The following is a 21,428-nucleotide window of genomic DNA, read 5'->3' as shown; positions in this document are numbered from 1 at the left end:
CTCCTCCTCTCTCCTCTCTCCTCCTCCTCTCTCCCCTCTCCTCCCTCCTCCTCTCTCCCCTCTCCTCCTCTCTCCTCCTCTCTCCTCTCTCCTCCCTCCTCCTCTCTCCTTCTCCTCTCTTCTCTCTTCTCCCTCCTCCTCTCTCCTCCTCCTCTCTCCTCTCTCCCTCTCTCTCTCTCTCCTCCTCCTCTCTCCTCCCTCTCTCCTCTCTCTCTCCTCCTCCTCTCTCTCTCCTCCTCCTCCTCTCTCCTCCCTCCTCCTCTCTCCTCCTCTCTCCTCTCTCCTCTCTCCTCCTCTCTCCTCCTCTCCAGGGTCAGTTACAGTCTGGAATCAGCAGTAAGGATCAGAAGCTTCCACTCTACGACTACAGTGAGTCTTCATGTTGTTATTGATCGGTGATGTCAGCAGCTGCTGCTCCCTGATTGGCTCATCTGTTTGTTCATGTTGTTATTGATCAGTGATGTCAGCAGCTGCTGCTCCCTGATTGGCTCATCTGTTTGTTCATGTTGTTATTGATGGGTGATGTCAGCAGCTGCTGCTCCCTGATTGGCGTATCTGTTTGTAGTTTTTAAGCCAATCTTTGCTTCGGCCAAAATGATCATCAACCCGAATGCCGAGCTGGACCTGAAGACACCCAAAGCAGACCTGCACCTGGAGGTCCAGAACATCGCTGTCCAAATCACCAGACCACAGGTGAGACACCATAGGGAAAGGTGAGACACCGGACCACAGGTGAGACACCATAGGGACAGGTGAGACACCCGACCACAGGTGAGACACCATAGGGACAGGTGAGACACCGGACCACAGGTGAGACACCACAGGGACAGGTGAGACACTGCAGGAACAGGTGACACACCACAGGCACAAATGAGACACCATGTGGACAGGTGAGACAACTCAGGGACAGGTTAGACACCGTGGGGACAGGTGAGACACAGCAGGGACAGGTGAGACACCGCAGGGACAGGTGAGACACCGCGGGGACAGGTGAGACACAGCGGGGACAGGTGAGACACCAGCAACAGGTGAGAGAGACGGGTCCAGAACATCTCAATGGAGATGACCAGACCTCAGGTGAGACAGGTGTTTTGTCCTGTGTTCTCTGTAGCTGAGACGGACAGGTGTCCCCACAGTACTCAGGTGTTTTGTTGTGAGACAGACAGGTGCTGACATGTGTGTCCTCTGCAGCTGAGACGGACAGATGTCTCCACAGTGCTCAGGTGTTTTGTTGTGAGACAGACAGGTGAGACAGGTGTTTTGTCCTGTGTCCTCTGTAGCTGAGACGGACAGATGTCTCCACAGTGCTCAGGTGTTTTGTTGTGAGACAGACAGGTGAGACAGGTGTTTTGTCCTGTGTCCTCTGCAGTACCTGACGATGGTGGAGCTGCTGGAGTCCATTGACTGCATGGTGAGAAACGCCCCCTACAGGAAGTTCAGGCCGGACGTCCCCGTGCACCACAACACCAGACTCTGGTCAGTCTGACACACCTGACAGTGAGACAGGAGACACCTGGGAGACGTTCTGTGGGAAGTGTCCTTTGGGAGACGTCCTCTGGGCGTCCCCTGCAGGCTGTGGAGCTGCTCAGTTTTCAGGTGTGTTTGTTTTGTACACCTGTGGCAGGTGGCAGTACGCCGTCAGCAGCATCCTTGAGGTCCACGTCAAACGGGTCCGTCACATGTGGTCCTGGTCCAACATCAGACGCCACAGAGACAACCTGAGGACATACAGGACTGCCTTCAAGACCAAACTGCTGAGCCAGAACAAACCGAGTCCAGACACCGAAAGACAAGTCCAGGTCCTGATCCACACACACACACACACACACACACACACACACACACAAATAAACACACACACACACACAGACACAAGAACACACACACACACACACACACACACACACACACACACACAGACACAATAGTACACACACACACACACACACACACTAATAAACACACACAGACACACACAGACACACACAATAATACACACACACACACACACACACAGACACACACACACACTAATAAACACACACACAGACACACACACACACACACACACACACAGACACACACACACACACACACACACACACACACACACACTAATAAACACACACAGACACACACACTAATAAACACACACACACACACACACTAATAAACACACACAGACACACACACACACTAATAAACACACACAGACACACACACACACACACACACACACACACACACACACACACACACACACACACACACACACACACACACACACACACACACACACACACACACACACAGACACAATAGTACACACACACACACACACACACACACACACACACACACACACACACACACACACACACACACACACACACACACACACACACACACACACACACACACACACACACACACACACACACACACACACACACACACACACACACACACACACACACACACACACACACACACACACACACACACTAATAAACACACACAGACACACACACACACACACACTAATAAACACACACACACACACACACACACACACACACACACACACACACACACACACACACACACACACACACACACACACACACACACACTAATAAACACACACACACACACACACACACACACATAAACACACACACACACACACACACACTAATAAACACACAGACACACACACACACACACACACTAATAAACACACACAGACACACACACACACACACACACTAATAAACACACACAGACACACACACACACACACTAATAAACACACACAGACACACACACACACACACACACACACAGAAACATGGTAACACAGTGAAACACTTGACAGGTGGAGTCAGTTGGACACTTGAGACCTGATTACTGAGGCCTGGACACTGAGACTTGGACACTGAGACTTGGACACTGAGACCTGATTACTGAGGCCTGGACACTGAGACCTGATTACTGAGGCCTGGACACTGAGACCTGGACACTGAGACCTGGACACTGAGACTTGGACACTGAGACCTGATTACTGAGGCCTGGACACTGAGACCTGATTACTGAGGCCTGGACACTGAGGCCTGGACACTGAGACCTGGACACTGAGACCTGGACACTAAGACCTGCTTACTGAGGCCTGGACACTGAGACCTGATTACTGAGGCCTGGACACTGAGACCTGGACACTGAGACTTGGACACTGAGACCTGATTACTGAGGCCTGGACACTGAGACCTGATTACTGAGGCCTGGACACTGAGACCTGATTACTGAGGCCTGGACACTGAGACCTGGACACTGAGACCTGGACACTGAGACCTGGGACCTCAAGACTTGCGTGGATTTCCTCCTGAAACATGGCTCAACATGTAGGTTTATTTTATGTGCAAAATGGATTGACAGATTAGGATTATGATGCAGCAGTGCGCGGGGAAAGGTGAGGCTGATCAGGTCGACTTTACGTACGTGTTTATGGACATAATGACTTTACACACAGAGACAAACGGGCTTGTTGGAAAGCTCGTAATCTGCAGTTTAATCGGCAAAAAACAAACAAACTAACTTGAACCACTAATTATGGTGCGAAGACGGGATGATATTCGGTGTGCACATGCTCAGTATGTGTCAGGGGGATTAATTTTAGGACAATTAAACAAATAAATTATTTACTCATCCATCGCGCACAGTGCCAGCCTGTGGCCTGTTCCCGAGCACGCTGCCGTTAGGATGAAGGGATCGGCGCTGATCCGGGCCACCGTGCCACAATGTGAAAATGCTTCCTGTTTCCATGAATATGTTTTCACCCTGTGACAGTGTGTTTATAGCAAAGTGTGCAGTCGATCGCTCCGATTACATCAGGAAAACCGGCTCTCGCTGCAGATTGTTTTTTTTTTTGTTTTTAAATTCTTAATTTTTCTGGACGGCACTAAATGGTACAGAACATACATTAATATAGATAGTTCAGTTTCCCTTGCTGTTCAGGGTTTTTTTTCATGAGATGAAATCTTCGAACCGTTAACAGTTTGGGAGAGGTCATGTGCACAAATATCAGATGGATAAGACACTTCATGAGGAGACCTGTCAGTGCAAATAAAAAAATAGATACATTCATGAAATTAACAATAATAAGAAGACAGGTAACATAAAACATAATAAGGTCATCTATCCAATACATTCCACAAAATCTGGTCGTAGAGGTTTTACATATTTCGCCCAGTTGGTCCAGAGCCCAATGAACACACTCCTCTGAAGGCGAAGTGAGAAAGTAATCTTTTCCATGAGATAAATATCTTTTACTGTATCTGTCCGCTCCGGTATTGTGGGTGGTTCAGGGAGCAACCAACGCCCTGTGAGCGCTTTTTTGCAGGCGGAGGTTAGGATACCAAACATATATTTATCAGAGCGCTTTGCCTGGAAATCAGCATGTCCTAAGAAAAGTGTGGAAAAGTGCACATGCAACTTAATTTTGAGTATGTGTTTTAATGCTTTGTGAAATTCTATCCGGGACGGTCTAATCACTGGACACTCCCAAATTTCCAGAATCCCACACTGTCTCCAACATTTAGCGTCCCCTCCACTAAAAATGTGCCCTCTGCTTCGGTGTGACAAAAAAACGCATAGAACAACATGTGGATAACTCCGTCCTGCGCAGCTGGCTCGGCTCGGCTCAAGGTCGACCTGCACAGTCCCGATCGGTCGGCCGGCTCCCTCTGGGATGCTCCTGTCGCTAGGAAGCCCGGCGTCGTCAGCACCTGTACGGGCACAGGCAGCGCGTGGCTCCTCGCTGTGTCTCGCAAACCTAAAGTGTCGGATTAGCCAGTCGTTATCGAGTGCCCCTAAAATCCTCTCGGTCTCTAAACATGCGTTCTCTTCTCTTCAATATCTTCTGATAATGCTAAAGCTGCTGTCCATGTTAACATTATTTTCTGCACCATTTTGTGCGTGCTTTTACATCCTCTCATCTACCTGCAGACAGGTGGATGTGTCTCTGATGTGCACATCACTCAGAGGAGGTTTGCTTGGACGTTATGAGCCAACACACCAAAAGCAGTAGAAACGTGCGTATGCCAGCCATGTAGTTGGCGTGGAGCACTGCACATTTCCACGGTCATTTCACGCTTGATACATCTGAACATGCGTGGAAAAGGGCGTACGCCACATTTTTGGGCGTACGCACCCTTTGTGCATGAGGCCCCTGGACACTGAGACCTGAACACTTCCTCAGAGCTTGTACTGTGTTTGTCTATCTCTGCAGGATCTGGAGAAAGTCCTGGACGTCTTCAACATCACGTTGGCTCGACAGCAAGCCCACGTGGAGGTAAAGACCACATCAGACTGGAACACACACAGACCAGATCCAGTATAGACCAGTTTAACCAGCAGCCCTCTCCCCTCCTTTTGCAGGTGATCCGGTCAGGACAGAAGGTGTTGGGGAAGAAGGTGGCAGGTGGACAGAAGCAGGGAGGAGGAGGAGGAGGAGGTTTCTTCAGCAGCTTGTTTGCTAGAAAGTCCAAGAAAGAGGAGCAGGAGCCTGAGGAGAGCCAGGAGAGGGAGAGTAAGAGCCACCATCTCATCTTCACCCTCATAGAAATATGTGTGTCGTCTGCATGTAGACACATACTCTGTCTTCTTCTGAGCTGCTGGGGACATTTACGGGCCCCAAAGACAGGCCCTCATTCGTTTAGCACCTCATGATCCTTTTGATCTCGGCTTCAGCTGCTTGATTTATAGCAAAACATCGAATTTTTCACCTCTAAATGTTTTTGTGTGAAAATCTGCATCTGTACAGTGAAGCTGTCAGTCAAAGAGAAAGTAGTCATAGGCAGTACTAATAGACAGTACTCGGAAAGTACCCAGAGAAAGTATTTAAAGGAAGTAGTGATTTGGAGTACTCAGAGAAAGTACTCAGAGTCGGTACTTGTAAGGGCCTTTGTACTTCAGTGTTAGAGTTAAGTAAGTTGGTTGGTGGTGTTTGGAGCGAGGACGTGTCTCTGCTTCCTGTCCAGGTTCAGGGTTGGATGAGATCATGACGCCCGAGGAGAAAGAAAAACTCTACACCGCCATTGGCTACAGCGGCAGCTCCCACAACCTCGCTCTGCCCAAACAGGTACGAACAGTCATGATGAGAAAAATGCTTCAATAACGACTGGCGATTATACCGTTTTAACAAAGACGAGTCTGATCACAGGACAACTGTGATCATAGGACGACTGTGATCATAGGACGACTGTGATCATAGGAAGAGTCTGATCATAGGACGACTCTGATCATAGGACGACTGTGATCATAGGACGACTGTGATCATAGGACGACTGTGATCATAGGACGACTGTGATCATAGGACGAGTCTGATCATAGGACGACTGTGATCATAGGACGACTCTGATCATTGAACGACTGTGATCATAGGACGAGTCTGATCATAGGATGAGTCTGATCATAGGACGACTGTGATCATAGGACGACTGTGATCATAGGACGAGTCTGATCATAGGACGAGTCTGATCATAGGACGACTGTGATCATAGGACGACTCTGATCATAGGACGACTCTGATCATAGGACGACTGTGATCATAGGACGAGTCTGATCATAGGACGACTGTGATCATAGGACGACTCTGATCATAGGACGACTGTGATCATAGGACGACTGTGATCATAGGACGACTGTGATCATAGGACGAGTCTGATCATAGGACGACTGTGATCATAGGACGACTCTGATCATTGAACGACTGTGATCATAGGACGAGTCTGATCATAGGACGACTCTGATCATTGAACGACTGTGATCATAGGACGAGTCTGATCATAGGACGACTGTGATCATAGGACGACTGTGATCATAGGACGACTGTGATCATAGGACGAGTCTGATCATAGGACGAGTCTGATCATAGGACGACTGTGATCATAGGGGCGACTCTGATCATAGGGGCGACTCTGATCATAGGACCACTGTGATCATAGGACGAGTCTGATCATAGGGGCGACTGTGATCACAGGGGCGACTCTGATCATAGGGGCGACTGTGATCATAGGGGCGACTCTGATCATAGGATGACTGTGATCATAGGACGACTCTGATCATAGGACGACTGTGATCATAGGACGACTGTGATCATAGGACGAGTCTGATCATAGGACGACTGTGATCATAGGACGACTCTGATCATTGAACGACTGTGATCATAGGACGAGTCTGATCATAGGACGAGTCTGATCATAGGAGTGTGTGTGTGTGTGTGTGTGTGTGTGTGTGTGTGTGTGTGTGTGTGTGTGTGTGTGTGTGTGTGTGTGTGTGTGTGTGTGTGTGTGTGTGTGTCTCTGTGTGTGTGTGTGTCTCTGTGTGTCTGTGTGTGTGTGTGTGTGTCTCTGTGTGTCTCTGTGTGTGTGTGTGTGTGTGTGTGTGTGTGTGTGTGTGTGTGTGTCTCTGTGTGTCTCTGTGTGTCTGTGTGTGTCTGTGTGTGTGTGTGTGTGTGTGTCTGTGTGTGTCTCTGTGTGTGTGTGTGTGTGTGTGTGTGTGTGTGTGTGTGTGTGTGTGTGTGTGTGTGTGTGTGTGTGTGTGTGTGTGTGTGTGTGTGTGTGTGTGTGTGTGTCTCTGTGTGTCTCTGTCTGTGTGTGTGTCTGTGTGTGTCTCTGTTTGTCTCTGTGTGTCTGTGTGTGTGTGTGTGTGTGTGTGTGTGTAGTACGTGGCGGTGGTCGTCACCTTCCAGCTGTTCAGGACGTCGGTGACGGTGCGAGAGCAGCCGGATGTCCCAGAGATCTTCAAAGTGCAGATGATCGACCTGAGCACTAAGATCTCTCAGAGACCTGGAGCCCAGGCCTTCAGGTGAGTCCGCGGTGTCCCGGGACCACGAGGTATAGGTTTGATCCCCGCAGTCACCTGACGGCCGCGTGTGGTTCTCAGGGTGGAGGCGGCGTTGGAGCACTGGTACGTCACGGGTCTCCAGCAGCAGGGGGCGGTGCCTTCGCTCATCGCCTCGGTGGGAGACTCGTCTTCGTCTCTGCTTAGTGTCGTGTTCGAGTTGAACCCCGAGGAGAGTGCTGCCGACCAGCTGCTCCGAGTCCACTCGCAGCCCGTGGAGATCGTCTACGACGCGGTAAAACTCAGACTGCCCCCTGAGGTTCTCGTGTCCGTCAGACCGTGAACGGCGTGTGATTTACTGTTGTCCTGTGTTTGCTCTGCAGATGACGGTGAACAGTCTGGCCGACTTCTTTAAGACGGGAAAAGGGGTCGACCTGGAGGTGCTGACGTCCGCCACGCTTTCCAAACTGGAGGAGATCAAAGAGAAGACCGCCACAGGTCGGTTCATAACGCCACCACCCGAAGGACACAGTGATGATTGATAATGACGTTTTCAACCAATACAGATAACCCATAATTTCTGTTTTTGTTTTATTTGAGTCTTGACAGGAAGACAACGCTTCCGTCATTGACTAGATTTTCCGTCATTCGGTGTTTCCGCTGTTCAAGTGTAGGGGACACAGTTACGGATATTGCACAAAGAACAACATTTCCACATCCAAAAACAAACAAACTAAACGATCTAAGGTGACGGGGGGACTACTAATGGGCCGACTTAGCCTCTCAGCAGCTGTTTTAAAAAATGCAACAGGAGAAACACCGACAGCGTGACTCGACAGGAGGACTCGGTGCACATGAGTTCCAGCTCGGTTATGTTGATGTCTGATGTTTGATTCCTTCCAACTCACCACAGACAGAACAATCTGTGAACACGAAGAGATCACAACAAAGACCTTACTTAGGGACTGTTCTGTAGCTGTGGTGCCGAAAATAATATTGTGTTTGGGTTCGAGTGGAACCACAGAGAGGAACGTTCCCCAAACTGTCAGGAAGCAGCGCAGCTACAGAACAGTCCCTAAGTAACGGCTTTGCTGGGATGTCTGCACATTTACATGTTGTTCTGCTTCTTGTTGGAAGGAATCAAACCTCAGCTTTCAGTTTATTCTTTCAGCAGAACCGAAGCTCACTGCACCTGAACTCAACCCACCTGTCCCATTGTCCGTCACCGTCCCACACACGGAGCAGCAGGAGGGCGGAGACGGCGGCTGCTGAAGCTGGTGTTTAGATGACTGAGCATGGAGCATGGTAATAAGGGACGGTAGTTTTCTCCGTGTTCACTGATGATCTAAATAAGAACCTAAATGTTTCTCCTGTTGCGTTTTTTTTTAAAACAGCGCCGCTGAGAGGCTCCGAAAAGCGGCTAAATAAAGTCGGCGCATTAGTAGTCCTCTCCTCCCCTCACCCTGGGACTTTAGATCGTCTTGTTCGTTTGTTTTTGCACGTGGAAACGTTGTTCTTTGCATAACATCGTAACAGTGTCCCGTACACACTACAGTGAAAACACCGAGTTACGGAAAAGTCTTGGGGGGAAAGAGTTAAAAACAAAAAGAAAAAACTGCTGACCGATGACATGTCTGGGACTGATCTAGCAGGCACAGCGGTCTCACATCGCACGCAACATAATGCAGTGTGTGCCGTACTGGCGGAGCGAAACCATGGCAACACGGGCGAAATCAGTGCAATTTATGCTTATTATTATCAGTTCTGTTTATTGGCCAAAATTTTATTATCGAATTATCGATGTGACGTCGTAATTCCCGTTATCGGGCCGTTCAGACGTTCATCGTTGAGTCTGAGCACTGAAGCATTGATTACAGTCCAGTCTCATCTGGACTCTGGTGGTCTCTGCAGGTCTGTCTCACATCATTGAGACCAGGAAGGTCCTGGACCTGAGGATCGACCTGAAGCCGTCCTACTTGCTGCTTCCAAAATCTGGTTTCTACAGCGACTCGTCAGATCTGATCATCGTGGACTTCGGCAGCTTACAGGTCAGCTCAGATTTGGCCTGCTGTCGCGGTCCGGTTCTGTCCTCGGCTCACGACACCGGCAGACTATCTGTCTTTTACTTTGATAAAAATCTGCACTTTCACCTTCATCCTCTGGGTTTATCCACATTCATCAGCTGTTTTTTCTCTTTAGGCTCAATTACAACGAGTTGAGTATTTTTCACCGAGACGTTTACAAAACCAAACTCCCCAAAACGTGTCTGTGTGTGTGTCTGTGTGTGGTGTGTTTGTTTCTGTGTATGTATGTGTGTGTGTGTGTGTGTGGTGTGTGTGGTGTGTGTGTGTGTGTTTCTGTTTCTGTTTCTGTGAGTGTCTGTGTGTGTGTGTGTTTCTGTGTGTGTGGTGTGTGTGTGTGTTTCTGTGTGTGTGGTGTGTGTGTGTGTGTGTGGTGTGTGTGGTGTGTGTGTGTGTGTGTGCGCACAGTTGAACAGTGTGGAGCAGAGTGGTCCCAGTTCCTCTTCGTCCTCCTTCTCCTCTCTGGAGGAGATCATGGATAGAGCCTATGAGAGGTACAACGTGGAGCTGCGACGAGTTCAGGTGCTCTACAGCAGATCAGGTACACACACACACACGCACACACACACACACACACACACACACACACACACACACACACACACACAGAGCTGCTGGCAGTGTGTGTTGTACTGACTCGGTGTGGTTGGACTCCAGGTGAGGCCTGGAAGTCGGCCCGTCTGCAGCGCTCTTCGGTCCAACACATCTTGCAGCCGATGGACTTCACCATCCAACTGGCCAAGTGCATGGTGGAGAAGGACGCGCGGATGCCCAGGTACGACCGCGCCGGCTCACGCTTGATTTTAAAGAGCGAAATCCAATCAGAAATCAAGAGTAGTATTAAGAGTAGAGTCAAGAGAAAGCTGCAGCTGACAGACGGCAGCGCAGACGGCGACAGCAGCTCGCAGACTTTGTGGATTTAAATCTCATCAGTCATGACACTAACGAAACGTGACCGCGTCATCCGAAAATTCTCCAGCTGCAAGACGTGAACCAAAAGTTTGGAGCGACGATTTATTCTGACAGATATGTCGTTTCTGAGCAGGGACACTCACCTGCTGACTCACCCGCTGGCTCACCTGCTGACTCACCCGCTGACTCACCTGCTGACTCGCCTGCAGACTCGCCCGCAGACTCTCACTCACACGTTGTCGTTGAAATAACCGCAGGTGTTTACGCTGCAGGTTCAAGGTGTCGGGGGAGCTGCCGCTGCTGCACATTAAGATCTCAGACCAGAAGATCCACAGCGTTCTGGATCTGGTCGACAGCATCCCGCTGCCCAACATGGAGTCCTCCCCCTCCACCCCCACAGAGAAGGTACGCTTGGTACAGTCTGGTCTTTCTGTAGCTACGCCCACTGACATTAACACACCAATCAGGAACGCAGACTGTCCCTCTGAGCGTTTGTACCAAGTTACCATATTTGGGCGTATTTCCTGTGTCAGATGCGGTCGTTGGCTGAATCTCGACCACGAGCGCTCGGCCTTCACCCTGCCCTCCTCGACACTGTGGAAACAGGTCTGTGTGCTCTCTGATTGGCTGTTCAGTATCGCTGAGTCATAAATACTGATGCTGATTTGAAACAAAGAATTAGAAAAAGGAAGAACGACTTTTCACGTCGTGATGATTTATGTTTGTTTTCAGATTCAGACGAAGACGCCAGCGAGCCGTCCACAGATGAGGACCATCAGCGGTCGGCTCTGGACGAACTCACAGACCTGCACTTCAAGTTTGAAGTCAAGGAGGTTTGTTTGTTTCTCTGGTCTCTGGTCAGTTTAATATCCAGTCCACATGAGACAGACGTGTCTCAGGTCAGTTTAATATCCAGTCCACATGGGACAGACGTGTCTCAGGTCAGTTTAATATCCAGTCCACATGAGACAGACGTTTCTCAGATCGAGTCCACATGAGACAGACGTGTCTCAGGTCAGTTTAATATCCAGTCCACATGGGACAGACGTGTCTCAGGTCAGTTTAATATCCAGTCCACATGAGACAGACGTTTCTCAGATCGAGTCCACATGAGACAGACGTTTCTCAGATCGAGTCCACATGAGACAGACGTTTCTCAGATCGAGTCCACATGAGACAGAATTGTCTAAGATCAGTTTTATACTGAGTCCATGTGAGACAGAAGTGTCTCAGGTCAGTTTTGTCCTCAATCTGTGTGAGACAGACTGTTTTTGCTGTGTCCAGGTTCTGTTGGAGCTGACCCGACAGATGGACCAGGAGAAGACCGTCCTGTCCCTCAGCGTCTGTCAGCTGGGAGCTGAAGGGAAGAGGCGGAGCTTCGACCTGAGCGTGACCTCATACCTGCGCAGAGTCACACTCAACTACTGTGATGTCCCAGGTGACCTGCAGGAAGTCTTTCCTCAGTGACCTTTAACAAAATAAAACTACAACACATCTACATATCATCTATGTCCTCTACGCTGTTAGAAAGATAGTTCTCTAAGTGAAACCCTGAACCGTGTCCTGTTCAGGTTTTCATCAGGTCTCTGGTCACTGACTCGGTGGAGCTTCAGTGTGTGTTGTTGTTGTTGTTTGTGTTGTAGTTGTATTTTGTTTAATGTGTGTTGTTGTTGTTGTTGTTGTTGTTGTTGTTTGTGTTGTAGTTGTATTTTGTTTAATGTGTGTTGTTGTTTGTGTTGTTGTTGTATTTTGTTAAATGTGTTGTTTGTGTTGTATTTGTATTTTGTGTAATGTGTATTGTTGTTGTTGTTGTTGTTTGTGTTGTAGTTGTATTTTGTTAAATGTGTTGTTGTTTGTGTTGTAGTTGTATTTTGTGTAATGTGTGTTGTTGTTGTTGTTGTTTGTGTTGTAGTTGTATTTTGTTAAATGTGTTGTTGTTGTTGTTGTTGTTGTTGTATTTTGTTAAATGTAATTCATGTCTTAATTGGTGTGTTTTTTCTCCAGACGGCAGGAACAATCCTCTCCACCTGATCAGCTCCTCGGAGCAGCACAGCTCCGACCTGCTGAAGGTTGAGTTCATCAAGGTGAGCACAAACACACCTGACCAGTTCAGAGGAACTCAGCCTGCACAGAAATGCATCAAAGGCACCTTAATAAACAGATCTTTTTTCTTTAATTTTAAATAATTTGTCACTTTTATTTGATGAATTAAAATCAGGTCAGTATCTTGTCTCCTGTGTGATCAGACTGACACAGCGGGGTCAGTATCTTGTCTCCTGTGTGATCAGACTGACACAGCGGGGTCAGTATCTTGTCTCAGTATCTTGTCTCCTGTGTGATCAGACTGACACAGCGGGGTCAGTATCTTGTCTCAGTATCTTGTCTCCTGTGTGATCAGACTGACACAGCGGGGTCAGTATCTTGTCTCAGTATCTTGTCTCCTGTGTGATCAGACTGACACAGCGGGGTCAGTATCTTGTCTCAGTATCTTGTCTCCTGTGTGATCAGACTGACACAGCGGGGTCAGTATCTTGTCTCCTGTGTGATCAGACTGACAGTGACAGTGTGTTGATGTCACGTTGGTTTTCTCCTGTGTGATTCGTCTTGCAGGCCGACCCCGGCGGTCCGAGCTTCCAGACTCTGTTCAACAACACCGAGCAGATGCTGAAGGTGGGTGGAGCTTTTTTCCATGGCAGCAGTGGGTTGGAATATTTACCACCAATTAAAATGAACCCAAAAGTTTAAATATTCTAAAAAGTGAACAACATTAAACACACTCACAGCTTCACCTTCAGGCTGTGACCAGCTGCCATCAGGAAACATTAAAGTCCATGTCAGTCACATGGTTAGTGACATCATACTCAGTTAGTGACATCATACTCAGTTAGTGACATCATACTTCCTGTCAGCTGATAAGTTAGTGACATCATACTTCCTGTCAGCTGACAGTCAGGTAGCTCAGCTGTTTACCTCTTGTTGTTGTTTACCTGTTGTTTTTTTTACTTGTTGTTATTGTTGATCTGTTGTTGTTGTTTACCTGTTGTTGTTTTTTTACCTGTTGTTGTTTTTTACCTGTTGTTATTGTTTATCTGTTGTTGTTTACATGTTGTTGTTGTTTACACGTTGTTGTTATCTGTTATTATTGTGTACCTATTGTTGTTGTTTAGATGTTGTTGTTTACATGTTGTTGTTTTTACCTGTTGTTGTTTTTTTACCTGTTGTTATTGTTTATCTGTTGTTGTTTACATGTTGTTGTTGTTTACATGTTGTTGTTATCTGTTATTGTTGTGTACCTGTTGTTGTTGTTTAGATGTTGTTGTTGTTGTTTACCTGTTGTTGTTTTTTTACCTGTTGTTGTTGTTTACCTGTTGTTCAGGTGGAGTTTTCCTCTCTGGACTTCCTCCTTCACACTAAAGCTCTGCTGTCGACCATCAGCTTCCTCAGCAGCGCCGTACCGCCGCAGCTTGCCACTGCCCGTGACCGAGACAACAGGAAGCAAGTAGAGAAGGCGGGACTGAGCCGGACAGGTGAGTCCTGACTGCCACTCACAGGTGTACCTGACAGGAAGTGTTTGACAGGAAGTGTCTGATAGGAAGTGTCTCTGCAGTGTCTAAAGTAGCCAAAGATGGTGGCATTTTCAGCTTCAAGCTGTTCGCCGTGTTGGACTGTTTCCACGTGGAAGTGTGTGACGATCGCCGCAGCATCGCTGACATCAGAGTCCAAGGTAAGAACACATGCTCTGACACCTGAGGAGGTCACCTGAGGTCACCTGACAGCCAGCTCATGACATCATCATCATGTGACCCGCAGGAATCGATGCATCGGTGTCGGTGCAGGCGAAAGAGACCGAGGTGTTCGCCCGACTGCGAGACATCGTGGTCACCGATGTCAACCCCCGAACCGTCCACAGGAAGGTCCCCGAGCATGACATCATCTCACACCCTGATGACATCACTGTTTATTTATTAATTTATTGATTTGATATTAATTATTATTGTTCTGTCAGTCGAACTTCACAGTGAGTCACTTCTGTTTGACCCCCCCTCCGCAGGCGGTGTCCATCGTGGGCGAGGAGGTGTTCAGCTTTAAGCTCCGCCTGTTTCCAGGGGCAACGGAGGGGGACGGTTACAGCGACACGTCGAGGGTCGACGGGAAGGTGACGATGCGTCTCGGCTGCATCCAGATCGTCTACCTGCACCAGTTCCTCATGTCACTGCTGGTCAGACATCACACACACACACACACACTGAACACATACACAGAAGTGTTTACAGATATGTTTTGGACATGTGGACACGTGGAGACATCCCTGGGCTGACTGTGCTTTCAGTTGCGTCAGTTCTGAAAATGTCGGGCGTTTGGTGTGAATTGTGGCGTGTTTTTCGGATCATTCAAACAGGAAGTCCCTGACTGAGCTTTTTTTTCTTTTTCTAAGAAAGCATTTCCTGTTTTCATGTTCACCAGGATTCCCAGAATGCACTGCTTCACACTGGATAGATATGTCAGTTAGCTTCATGTGATATAACAGCTGTCAGTTATGCAGCGTGTTCGCAGGGTCACCTGGCAGTGACATCACTGTGATGACATCGCTGATGACCTCACTACAGCTGTGACCACGCCATGATAGTTTAAGCACAGTGAGGGAGTGACATCATCACTGAGAAACGTCCTGGTGAATCTTTGTATTGTTAAATAATTGAATGATCATTATTTCAGTCAAAGAAACTGTATTTACATTTTCAGTGCGATATTTGTCGTATGGCTTCTTCTTTGGACCTTCCTGCCCTTCCACCCACATACGCAGCACGCCTAAGGCAGAAAGAACGAACCTCTCAGCCCTTCCACGCGCGTACACAGAAGCTTAATGCTGCTTTCGCACTACGAGCAACACATCAACAGGCTACAGGTCATTTTGAATGAGAGTCAAAGACAAGAAGCCACAAACTGCGGTGGCTGAAAGGCGTGACGAGCTACAAACAAAATCTGAGCTTCAACTTTCCTGAGCACGCCAATGATACGGTGAAGCCTCGGCCAATCAGACGGTTTGTTTTTATCTGTGGTGTTAATGACCTCAGTGAGCTCAGAAACGACCTGGATCAGACGTGAACAGGACTGTTGAGGGCTGAGGGGTAAATCAGCTGAAAGTTTTAAGGTGAACTTTATTCTCTGATGTCTCCGTTGTTTCCTCCCGCATGTGTTTCTCTACAGTTTATGGTGTTTCATGTTTGTTGTCTTGTTGGTGTTTAGTTGTTTGCTCTCCACAGTTTGTTGTCTTGTTGATGTTTTGTTGTTTTCTCTCTACAGTTCCTCTGTCTCACGTCTGTCGTCTTGTTGATGTGTTTTGTTGTTTCAGGCTTCTTTTAGCTTTCAGTATTCGTCTGCTGACGAGGTACAGCTCCCAGCATGCAGCGCTGCACTGCATCAAACCTCCCGCTTCAGCTTCACTCTGCGACTTCACTGCACCTTCTGTCCACCTTAAATATCATGAATCAGTAATTAACCCTGCTCCTCCGCTCTGCGGACGGTGTTTAGACCTGAACGAGCTGCTGAACAAACATTCAGCAGCGTCAAAGCAGCTCAGTGATTTTGAATCCCGTCGTGTTCCCTCACAATCAGAAAACGAAACTTGCTGCTGATGGATCAGGTGTAACTACTCACTGTGTTCGTCGTTTGCTGTCCGTGTTTTTATTATCACGTTCATTTATCAGAAAATGACGTAAAAACGACTGTGATGGATCGTCTCTTTTAAACTAGACAGAAAGCAGCAGTTGGCTGAGAGGAAAGGATCAGTCTACGATCTGTAAATCAGATCAACTTAATAAACCGGTTCTGTGATTAAAACACGTCAATGCTTCACTTCGGATTCTGTGTTTATGGACTCTGTAGTTTGTTTAATTCCTTACATTTGTAATTTGTCAAGTTTGTTGAGTTTGCTAAGTGTGTAATTTGAATTTCTAGAGTTTGTAGTTGAATTTATTGAGTTTGTAGTTTGTAGAGTTTGATGAGTTTGTAGAGTTTAAGTATAGAGAGTTTGTAGTTTGTTGAATTTGTAGTTTGTTGAGTTTGTTAAATTTGTAGTTTGTTGAGTTTGTTGAATTTGTAGTTTGTTGAGTTTGTTGAATTTGTAGTTTGTTGAGTTTGTTAAATTTGTAGTTTGTTGAGTTTGTTAAATTTGTAGTATTTGCAGTTTGTTGAATTTGTAGTTTGTTGAGTTTGTTAAATTTGTAGTATTTGCAGTTTGTTGAATTTGTAGTTTGTAGAGTTTGTAGAGGTTAAGTAAAGAGAGTTTGTAGTTTGTTGAATTTGTAGTTTGTTGAGTTTGTTAAATTTGTAGTATTTGCAGTTTGTTGAATTTGTAGTTTGTAGAGTTTGATGAGTTTGTAGAGGTTAAGTATAGAGAGTTTGTAGTTTGTAGTTTGTTGAGTTTGTTGAATTTGTAGTTTGTAGTTTGTTGAATTTGTAGTTTGAGTTTGTTGAATTTGTAGTTTGTTGAGTTTGTTGAATTTGTAGTTTGTTGAGTTTGTTAAATTTGTAGTTTGTTGAGTTTGTTAAATTTGTAGTATTTGCAGTTTGTTGAATTTGTAGTTTGTTGAGTTTGTTAAATTTGTAGTATTTGCAGTTTGTTGAATTTGTAGTTTGTTGAGTTTGTTGAATTTGTAGTTTGTTGAGTTTGTTAAATTTGTAATTTGTTGAGTTTGTTAAATTTGTAGTATTTGCAGTTTGTTGAGTTTGTTGAATTTGTAGTTTGTTGAGTTTGTTAAATTTGTAGTTTGTTGAGTTTGTTAAATTTGTAGTTTGTTGAGTTTGTTGAATTTGTTAAATTTGTAGTTTGTTGAGTTTGTTAAATTTGTAGTATTTGCAGTTTGTTGAATTTGTAGTTTGTTGAGTTTGTTAAATTTGTAGTTTGTTGAGTTTGTTAAATTTGTAGTTTGTTGAATTTGTTAAATTTGTAGGTTGTTGAGTTTGTTAAATTTGTAGTATTTGCAGTTTGTTGAATTTGTAGTTTGTTGAGTTTGTTAAATTTGTAGTTTGTTGAGTTTGTTGAATTTGTTAAATTTGTAGTTTGTTGAGTTTGTTAAATTTGTAGTATTTGCAGTTTGTTGAATTTGTAGTTTGTTGAGTTTGTTGAATTTGTAGTTTGTTGAGTTTGTTGAATTTGTAGTTTGTTGAGTTTGTTATATTTGTAGTTTGTTGAGTTTGTTAAATTTGTAGTTTGTTGAGTTTGTTGAATTTGTTAAATTTGTAGTTTGTTGAGTTTGTTAAATTTGTAGTATTTGCAGTTTGTTGAATTTGTAGTTTGTTGAGTTTGTTGAATTTGTTAAATTTGTAGTTTGTTGAGTTTGTTAAATTTGTAGTATTTGCAATTTGTTGAATTTGTAGTTTGTTGAGTTTGTTGAATTTGTAGTTTGTTGAGTTTGTTAAATTTGTAGTTTGTTGAATTTGTAGTTTGTTGAGTTTGTTAAATTTGTAGTATTTGCAGTTTGTTGGGTTTGTTGAGTTTCTGGCAGCTTTTGTGTTTCACACTAAAATTAATAACTTCTACAAACCGTTCACTTTGAACTCAGAACAATAGATAAAATGTGGGTGTTTTCTCCTCATTCGGCCGTTAAAAACTAACCTAATGGTGTTTTATCGTAGATATTACTGGCCTGTACTTTTTTCTGTCTGATGTATTTCTGTGATGCTGATTCAGTGCGACATCGTGTTTCAGCTGTGTCTGCTGATGTTCAGACTTCTGTTGTATCAAAGTAAACAAACATCTCCTCTTAAATCCCGTCTGCGCTGCGTTCACACTGATTTACAGAATTTTCACCACAAACTTTGAGTCCCTCGGTTCACTCTGTTTTTAATCTTTATCTAAAACTAAGCCAGACTTTAGTTCTTCAGGGTCAGTTTGTTGAAACGCCTCAGAGTCTGAGACTCTCCTCCAACCTGAACAACAAAACCTCCAAACAACCAAAACTTTAAACTCCTCCCGTCTGAGCCGTAGAGAAGGTCGTATCAAGCGCTCTGTTTGTTAATGCTTTTCGTGTTTTCAGAGCTCACCTCCTCCATCAGTGCTATGCTTTTCATTCAGCCGCCATCATCACCCCCCTCACTACCCCCCCAGTCACATGACCTCCTGTGCCTGTGTGACCTCACTTCCTCCTCGAAATGCTCCTGAACCTTCTGAACTTCATTTTTGCTTCAGAAACCTAAATTTCACGACATGAACCAAACAGAGCTCAGCAGATTATTATTCTGCTTCTTTTCTTCAGTTGGCGTGAAGCTGCTGAGCGTTTCTGACTTAAAGGTTTGATTGGTGATTGATTGGTGATGTCATCAATCTGAGGGAAACGTTGTTCATGTGAAGTTTCTGAAACAGAAATGGCGTCGTGAAAATGGCACGGTAAACGCTGCGTGCAGCCAGTGAACGCCTCTCATCAGCTCCCTTCATGGTGTTTCTCTGTCACCACGTGACGCCGCTCACTGCTGATCTGTTTTGTCCTCCAGATGTTCGTCGATAACTTCCAGACGGCCAAAGAAGCTCTGAGCGCTGCCACGGCTCAGGCGGCAGAAAAGGCAGCGTCCAGCGTCCGAGGCTTCGCCCAGAAGAGTTTCCGTCTGTCCATGGACATTCGGCTGAAGGCGCCGCTCATCGTCGTGCCCCAGTCGTCCAGCTCTGAGAACGCTGTGGTGGTGGATCTGGGTCTGATCACGGTGGCGAACAGCTTCTCTCTGCTGCCGGTGGATGGCTTCTCGCTGCCCGCCGTGGTGGAGAAGATGGACGTCCGACTGACTCAGCTGAAGCTGTCCAGGTACGACCGGCCAGACTGATCCTCCACGCCCAGCCGCTGGAGGTTGGAGATCATTAAATGTTGAAAAAATGTGTTTTCAGAGCGTTGCTGAAGAGAGATGCCGCCGCGCTGGACATCGAGATCCTGCAGCCGATCAACTTAGAGCTGCTGGTCACCAGGAACCTGGCTGCTTCCTGGTTCACCAAGATCCCTGCAGTCCAGGTCCAGGGTGTGCTCCGGTCCCTACAGGTATGCCCCGCCACCCTTCTGTGGCTGTTTGAACTGCGATGTCACAGTTTGAGCTGTGATGTCACAGTTTGGCCTGTGATGTCACAGTTTGAGCTGTGATGTCACAGTTTGGCCTGTGATGTCACAGTTTGGCCTGTGATGTCAGCGTCAGTGTGAGACGGGAAGTCTCATGTGTCCTCAGGTGAATCTGGGGAAGGAGGACCTTGGCGTTCTGATGAAGATCCTGGTGGAGAACATTGGCGAGGGCAGTAAGGAGCACGATGTGGACGTCAAGAGACAGGTGGCCACAGGTAACCTGCAGCAGGGCATGATGGGTAATCTTTCCTTCCTGTTAATAGTCTCCTCATGTGTCCCTGCTGTCCTCTGAGCTCTGCTGTGGTCTTCAAATCACACCTAAGGTCACACAAGGCTGATTTTAACGACCCCTTTCCCTCCTCAGAGAGGGCGGAGCTCACTGAGCAGCAGGTGGAGGTGATGACATCACAGACTGGATCTGACGGCGTGTCGGGCGCCAACAACGGTGCTCAGACTGAGAACACTGTCAATGTTCTCCTGAACTTTGAAATCAAAGAGGTACGAAGTTTGTTTCTCCTGTAACTGGTCCCATCAGACTGTAACTGGTCCCATCAGACTGTAACTGGTCCCAGCAGACTGTAACTGGTCCCAGCAGACTGTAACTGGTCCCAGCAGACTGTAACTGGTCCCAGCAGACTGTAACTGGTACCAGAAGACTGTTTCTGGTCCCATCAGACTGTAACTGGTCCCAGCAGACTGTAACTGGTCCCAGCAGACTGTAACTGGTCCCATCAGACTGTAACTGGTCCCAGCAGACTGTAACTGGTACCAGAAGACTGTTTCTGGTCCCATCAGACTGTAACTGGTCCAAGCAGACTGTAACTGGTCCCAGCAGACTGTAACTGGTCCCAGCAGACTGTAACTGGTCCCAGTAGACTGTAACTGGTCCAATCAGACTGTTTCTGGTCCCATCAGACTGTAACTGGTACCAGAAGACTGTTTCCGGTCCCAGCAGACTGTAGCTGGTCCCAGAAGACTGTTTCTGGTCCAATCAGACTGTAACTGGTCCAATCAGACTGTTTCTGGTCCCAGCAGACTGTAACTGGTCCCATAAGACTGTTTCTGGTCCCAGCAGACTGCAGCTGGTCCCAGAAGACTGTTTCTGGTCCCATCAGACTGTAACTGGTCCCATCAGACTGTAACTGGTCCAATCAGACTGTTTCTGGTCCCAGCAGACTGTAACTGGTCCCATCAGACTGTAACTCTTCCAAGCAGACTGTAACTGGTCCCATCAGACTGTAACTGGTCCCATCAGATTGTAACTGGTCCAATCAGACTGTTTCTGGTCCCATCAGACTGTTACTGGTCCCATCAGACTGTAACTGGTCCCATCAGACTGTAACTGGTCCCAGCAGACTGTAACTGGTCCAATCAGACTGTAACTGGTCCCAGAAGACTGTTTCTGGTCCCATCAGACTGTAACTGGTCCCAGCAGACTGTAACTGGTCCCATCAGACTGTAACTCTTCCCAGCAGACTGTAACTGGTCCCAT

The 21,428-nt window shown here is 46.7% G+C and overlaps 1 protein-coding gene across 11 annotated transcripts in view; it reads left to right on the top strand.

Annotated features, from left to right (window-relative positions):
• The window catches only part of vps13c (vacuolar protein sorting 13 homolog C), a 91,845-nt gene that overhangs the window by 11,510 nt on the left and 58,907 nt on the right, over positions 1-21,428 (top strand). For 5 of the 11 annotated variants that reach the window (XM_088070928.1, XM_088076588.1, XM_088085934.1 and 2 more), the window contains 28 exons: positions 312-369; positions 566-693; positions 1,370-1,476; positions 1,625-1,799; positions 5,288-5,350; positions 5,437-5,587; positions 6,039-6,139; positions 7,724-7,866; positions 7,945-8,137; positions 8,226-8,340; positions 9,754-9,890; positions 10,332-10,464; positions 10,581-10,698; positions 11,108-11,240; positions 11,369-11,441; positions 11,568-11,668; positions 12,120-12,273; positions 12,840-12,919; positions 13,446-13,505; positions 14,212-14,362; positions 14,443-14,559; positions 14,646-14,749; positions 14,887-15,054; positions 16,189-16,224; positions 19,329-19,633; positions 19,714-19,861; positions 20,043-20,175; positions 20,301-20,434. In XM_088070928.1, the coding sequence (XP_087927054.1) occupies positions 312-369; positions 566-693; positions 1,370-1,476; positions 1,625-1,799; positions 5,288-5,350; positions 5,437-5,587; positions 6,039-6,139; positions 7,724-7,866; positions 7,945-8,137; positions 8,226-8,340; positions 9,754-9,890; positions 10,332-10,464; positions 10,581-10,698; positions 11,108-11,240; positions 11,369-11,441; positions 11,568-11,668; positions 12,120-12,273; positions 12,840-12,919; positions 13,446-13,505; positions 14,212-14,362; positions 14,443-14,559; positions 14,646-14,749; positions 14,887-15,054; positions 16,189-16,224; positions 19,329-19,633; positions 19,714-19,861; positions 20,043-20,175; positions 20,301-20,434 (3,519 nt within the window). The remainder of the gene's footprint in view (positions 1-311; positions 370-565; positions 694-1,369; positions 1,477-1,624; positions 1,800-5,287; positions 5,351-5,436; positions 5,588-6,038; positions 6,140-7,723; positions 7,867-7,944; positions 8,138-8,225; positions 8,341-9,753; positions 9,891-10,331; positions 10,465-10,580; positions 10,699-11,107; positions 11,241-11,368; positions 11,442-11,567; positions 11,669-12,119; positions 12,274-12,839; positions 12,920-13,445; positions 13,506-14,211; positions 14,363-14,442; positions 14,560-14,645; positions 14,750-14,886; positions 15,055-16,188; positions 16,225-19,328; positions 19,634-19,713; positions 19,862-20,042; positions 20,176-20,300; positions 20,435-21,428) is intronic. The other 6 variants (XM_088075431.1, XM_088089560.1, XM_088075802.1 and 3 more) reach the window with 3 other exon arrangements.

This window comes from Plectropomus leopardus, chromosome 1 (assembly GCF_026936395.1).
Source record: "Plectropomus leopardus strain MGB_pleo_1.0 chromosome 1, ASM2693639v1, whole genome shotgun sequence".
NCBI lineage: Eukaryota > Metazoa > Chordata > Actinopteri > Perciformes > Serranidae > Plectropomus > Plectropomus leopardus.
The sequence above is the reverse complement of the archived record's forward strand: the minus strand, read 5'-3'. Positions and strand labels throughout refer to the sequence as shown.